Consider the following 6,000-nt stretch of genomic DNA (forward strand, 5'->3'; position numbering starts at 1 on the left):
CAAAAGTAGAATGAATTTATTTTTCCTTCTTCACAATTTCACAGATACGGGATTTGTTCTTACCATGGATCTTAGCAACCTCAGCACACAATATTTTTCCTTCCCTTAATAAGGCAAGAAGTTCCACATTGTAATTTAAAGAAAGCACATTACAACTTCTCTTGGCATATGCAAATTGCCAGCCTCGCTACTCTTGCCTTTGGGGACCATTCTTAATTAAAATAAGGGTTAACTGAACACAAGCACTGAGATACCCCCTCAGTCAATTTGATAACCAGAAGGGAGGGCTAAGTGGCACCAAATTTCATCCTGCTGCTCAGAATGATGCATGACTTAAAACTCAAGAATTCTTTCTGGAATTTTCCACATATGATAATATGTGGAAATATATTGATATATTTAATATATTCAGACAATCTTTGTCTGAAACTGTGGATGGGGTGGGGAGGGGAGGCAGAGACTACCCTACATCATAAGATGTCTCTACAATGGAATGTAGCTAGTAAACTGATGCTAAGGTACAGTTACTGACAGAGACATCCATAATATTGTAAAGTGAAGAAACAGAATACAAAAATAGTGTATGTATGTATGTGTGCATATATATATATACATATATATATGTATATATATATATATACAGGAAGATCCCCTGGAGGAGGGCATGGCAACCCACTCCAGTGTGCTTGCCTGGAAAATTCCATGGACAGAGAAGTCTAGTGAGCTACAGTCCATAGCATTGCAGAAAGTTGGACACGACTGAAGCGACTTAACACACACATATATACACACTTGTACATGTACAGTCAGTCCTCCATATCTGTGGATCCTGCATCCTTAGAGTTAACCAACTGTGGATTGAAAATATTCTTTTAAAAAATCCTGAAACTTCCAAAGAGTAAAACTTGAATTTGCTGCTGCTCACAACAATTTACATGGAATTTACATTGTCTTTACAGCTACTTATAGAGCATTTAGATTGTATAGGTATTATAAGTAATCTAGAGGTGGTTTAAAGGATGTTCATAGGTTAAATGCAAATAATATAACATTTTATATAAAACATTTTGAACATCCACAGATTTTGGTGTCTGTTGGACGCAGGAGGGTGGACCCACTGTATATATAGTGCCTCAAAGCATTAATAGTAATTACAGTAAGTCCCCTACAGATAAAACTTTTAAGCCTTGAACTTTCACAGATGTGAATGTGCACAGAGAAAGGATGGAGACAAGAGGAAGAAATAACTGAAGAATTGAAGAGATTCCCAATGCAGGAAATGGCAAGGGGGTTTTCTTTATTTAAGGAGGCCCTGTTAGTTTTGGAGGCACAGGACCCAGACATGATTGGCCATGGAATTTAAGCTGGGTAAGGAGGAGAAATAGGGGCACCAAAAGTGAACAACAGTAGCATCTATAGATTTGAGGACCTCTGGTGGCATTAAAGGGTCCTCTAGAATGGAAATTCCCTGCTGGTCCAGTGGTTAGGACTCCATGCTTTCACTACTAATGTGTCATGTGGCCAAATTAAATAAATAAATTAAATAAAGTTTCTCTAGATAGAAGGAGGAGTGAGCTAAAAAATATAGAAGGTACGGGGCGCAAAAAAAAAAAAGGGGGGGGGCGGGGCGCAAAAAAAAAAAAAAATATAGAAGGTGGTGATCAGAGAACTAAAAAGCAAAAAAATGAGATTACAGTGAATCTGTAGTTTTCCATTATGACAAAATATAGGGTGTGACCATAGAAGTGAATGGCTGAGGTAGATTTGAGGATAAGGTCATTAGAGGTGTGTTCAAAAAATTGAAAAGTGTTGGTGTGGGAAGGTTTCTCTAGGCATATATTGAAGTGAACAAGAACTAAGAAAGGAGCTATACTAAAGAGTCAGGAACCAAAACCTTTGAGAAATAGGAAGAACATATTTCCAAAGGTTAATAACAATATTCAGTTCAGGTCAGTTCATTTGCTCAGTCATATCCAACTATTAGTGACCCCATGGACTGCAGCACGCCAGGCCTCCCTGTCCATCACCAACTCCCAGAACTTACTCAAACTCATGTCCATAGAGTCAGTGATGCCATATTACTACTGTTAATCACTCGAAGGAAGGAAGTGTAAAGTTTTTCTGTTAGAGGTTCTTAAACTTTTTGGTTTCAAGATCATTGTTAAACTCTTAAAAATTATTGAGGACTATATAGAAATAAAAACTGATAAAATGTCAAAATATTTATTAAGTAAATTAAAAATAATATCATTACAAGTAAACATAAATGACATACTTTCATGAAAAATAACTGTATTTTCCAAAACAAAATTTAGTGAGAAGAATGGCATTTTGCAAATTTCTTTAATGTCTGGTTTAATAGAAACAGCTGGATTCTCAACCTGTTTCTGAATTTAATACATTCATATGTCATTTAGCCTCTGGAAAACTTCCCTGTATGCTCATCAGAGAATGAGAGTGAAAAATGACTTAAACATTATTGTGATATATTTTGATCTTGTGGACACCCTGAAAGATCTAGACATGCCTGTAGCAAGATCTGGTAGCTTCTAGGCCTATCTCAATAAAAGCCCCACTTGCTCAGAGCTCCCCTTCAAGCTAGATAATCTCAGCACACACTAGCTTCAACATTAATCAAAATGCTGCTGGTATTTTCGCTGTACTGTTTTCGTATATGTTATCTTAATTTTTACTTTTTAAGCAATGAGAGGAATTTTTTCACTCACCAAAAGAAAATTTGAACAGCCAAATTATGTGAAAAAGCAAGGAAATCTGGAATTGAGGAAGAAGTGGTATCAGGGGCGTAGTCACAGGATTCTCTCTGTCTTCTTTTTCTTGATATACTGATATCATCCTTGCAGCTGACTGGCTTTCTCTCTGTATGATGGTGTTGGAGGCAATATAAGTACACCACTCAGTTGTTCTTGAGCTGGCCTTGAGAATGGGCCTGAGAGATGTGCAGCTGCAGAGAGCTTCATTGACCAAGGGTCCCAGCTGCTGAAATCCATTGAAGCTATGTTTTTCATGAGCTGCTCCCAGCCAGGGAGCAAGAACACACAGAAGAACTATACCAAAAAGGTCTATTAAAACCTGGATAATCACAATGATGTGGTCACTTCCCTAGAGTCAGATATCCTGGAGTGTGAAGTTATATGGGCCTTAGGAAACATTAGTATGAACAAAGCTAGTGGAGGTGATGGAATTCCAGCTGAGCTATTTCAAACCCTAAAAGATGATGCTGTGAAAGTGCTGCACTCAGAAATCAGCAAATTTGGAAAACTGACTAGTGGCCACAGGACTGGAAAAGATCAGTTTTCATTCCAGTTGCAAAGAAGGGCAATGCTAAGGAATGTGCAAAAGAAAAAGTGAAGTGAAAGTCGCTCAGTCATGTCTGACTCTTTGCAACCCCATTGACTATACAGTCCATAGAATTCTCCAGGCCAGAATACTAGAGTGGGTAGCCTTTCCCTTCTCCAAGGGGTCTTCCCAACCCAGAGATCAAACCCAGGTCTCCCACATTCCAGGCGGATTGTTTACCAACTGAGCCACAAGGGAAGCCCAAGAATGTTCAAACTATCTCACAATTGTTCTCATTTCACATGATAGCAAGGTAATGCTCAAAACCCTTCAAGCTAGGCTTCAGTAGTATGTGAACTGAGAACTTCCACATATGCAGGCCGGATTTAGAAAAGGCAGAAGAATCAGAGATCAAATTGCCAACATGTGTTGGATCATAGAGAAAGCAAGGGAATTCCAGAAGAACATCTGCTTCTGCTTCATTGACTATGCTAAAGCCTTTGACTGTGTGGATCACAAAAAACTGTGGAAAATTCTTAAAGAAATGGGAATACCAGACCACCTTATCTGTCTCCTGAAAAAGCTGTACGCAGGGCAAGAAGCAACAGTTAGAACTGGTCATAGAATAGCAGACTGATTCAAAATTGGAAAAGGAGTACGACAAGACTGTATACTGTCACTGTGTTTATTTAACTTATATATAGAGTGAATCATGCAAAATGCTGGGCTGGATGAAGCACAAGCTGGAATCAAGATTGCTGGGAAAAATCTCAACAATCTCAGATATTCAGATGATACCACTCTAATGGCAGAAAGTTGAATAGGAACTAAAAAATCCTCTTGATGAGGGTGAAAAATGAAAGTGAAAAAAGCTGGTTTAAAACTCGACATGTCCTGCTTCCGGCCTGGAGTATATAGAATTTAAGCCTTCTCTCAGAAGTGTGTTGGTAGAGTTAAAAAAGAAGACAGCTAACCAAAGGTCATCTGAAATTGTGACTGGCTGATAATCCCAGGACAAAATTAGAGATCACTACTCAAGCATAAGCCTCCACGAAGATGTTTGATTTAAAGGCTTGGGCTGAGTATGTTGTGGAATGGGCTGCAAAGGACCCATATGGCTTCCTTAAAACAGTTATTTTGGCTCTGACTCCATTGTTTCTAGCAAGTGCTGTGCTGTCTTGGAAATTGGCCAAGATGATTGAGGCCAGGGAAAAGGAGCAAAAGAAGAAACAAAAACATCAAGAAAATATTGCAAAAGCTAAACGACTAAAAAAGGATTGAAGGAATGAACAGACTGTGTGTCCAGAGGAAAATTGTTCAGAAAATTATGCATCTTTGAAAGGACCCATTAAGGTTTCTTTTTGGATCTTATGACAGTATTACTAAACGAAGTCTGAGTCTATGGAAGAATCATGTCAGTTCTCACCTGTACTGTAGCAGCTTTTCGGCTTCGGTATAGAAGTCTGTTGACAGTTACTGTAAATTGGCATTTATTATGCTACAGATTCTTTTAACTGACTTTCATTTGCCTTTTTGCAGCTTATGTATGAATACTAAAATGAAGACATCCTGTGAAGAAAAGTGACTTTAGATTATGAACTCTATTCAAATAATGGCTTAAAATGTGGTCCTGTTCTGGACAGAGGAGATTAAGAATGTAAAAATCAAGAGTTGTTCTGAGCAGAAAAGCGTGGTTTGGCTTAAAAGATACATGGTGTATTAATTACATCTCTTATCGTTATTATTTCTTGGAATAGAATCATTTCTCGTTTCCTCAAAGCAAAATAATATTATTCAATGAGTACTTCTCTATTTTCTGTATTTTTCTTACTTTAGCTTTTGAGATACTGGTAATTACCAGATAGTCTGCATTTTAGAAAATCTAATTTTATAAAGAATTTTCTTGTTATCTTGATTATGTAGAATACCACCTACTGGATATAATCATTTTTCTACTTATGAACACTGCCATTTTCTTAGAGATGACTTGAGTAGAGTAACACTATGATTTAAAGCTTAAGAGCAAAAAGGCCAAACCCGTAGTACCTTGGAAGCAGTTTATTCTCACTTGTGCTAAGTAGAAATGTGAAGTAGTTAACATGTCTAATCAGATAATTTGCTGATTATATAGATACCACTTTTGTTTTTTATTCTGTTCTTTGTTTTAATTCATGTGGTGGTGATGTCCTTTACTTTTTGATCAGACAGGTTCATGGTGAAAATTAAAATTTCAACTTTCTTTTAAGGAACTTTTAAAGAGTTACAGTTATGTCATGTGTCATAAATGGTAACAAAAGTCTTAACATTTGGAAAAATTTTGTTTGCATTGTATTAATTGTGTGAAAAAGGTGTAAATTATGTCAAAATGAAAATGTTAGAAATAAAGAGGTAAAGGATATTTCCTTCAGTTAAATAGTATAGTTGGAACTTTTTCCTCTTTAACATGGCTTTTTTAAATGCATGGTTGATAATTTTGTTTTCAATAATTAATAGCTTATTAATGTTTTCCTCACCTCTAATAATGAATTTTAAATTGCAAAAAATTGTCCAGTAGCTTTAATTTAAAAATGAAACTAGATATTGAAATAAATTTGATACTTTAAAAAATAAATAAATAGATAAAACTCGACATCAAAAAACTAAGATCATGGCATCTGGTCCCATCACTTCATGGCAAATAGATGGGGAAACAGTGACAGACTT

At 36.5% G+C, this 6,000-nt stretch overlaps 1 protein-coding gene across 1 annotated transcript; it reads left to right on the top strand.

Moving 5' to 3' along the window:
- Nucleotides 1–4,189: 4,189 nt before the first annotated feature.
- Nucleotides 4,190–5,172, top strand: LOC122449677 (small integral membrane protein 15-like). Its single transcript, XM_043481568.1, has one exon. It carries the CDS (start codon nt 4,354–4,356, stop codon nt 4,576–4,578), a length of 225 nt encoding a protein of 74 aa, XP_043337503.1. The 5' UTR covers nt 4,190–4,353; the 3' UTR covers nt 4,579–5,172.
- Nucleotides 5,173–6,000: the final 828 nt, after the last annotated feature.

The sequence above is a fragment of the Cervus canadensis genome, chromosome 11, assembly GCF_019320065.1.
Source record: "Cervus canadensis isolate Bull #8, Minnesota chromosome 11, ASM1932006v1, whole genome shotgun sequence".
Classification (NCBI taxonomy): domain Eukaryota; kingdom Metazoa; phylum Chordata; class Mammalia; order Artiodactyla; family Cervidae; genus Cervus; species Cervus canadensis.

What these genes read in the sequence shown, in the direction of transcription:
- LOC122449677 (XM_043481568.1), top strand. Translation starts at nt 4,354, where the DNA reads ATGTTTGATTTAAAGGCTTGGGCTGAGTATGTTGTGGAATGGGCTGCA.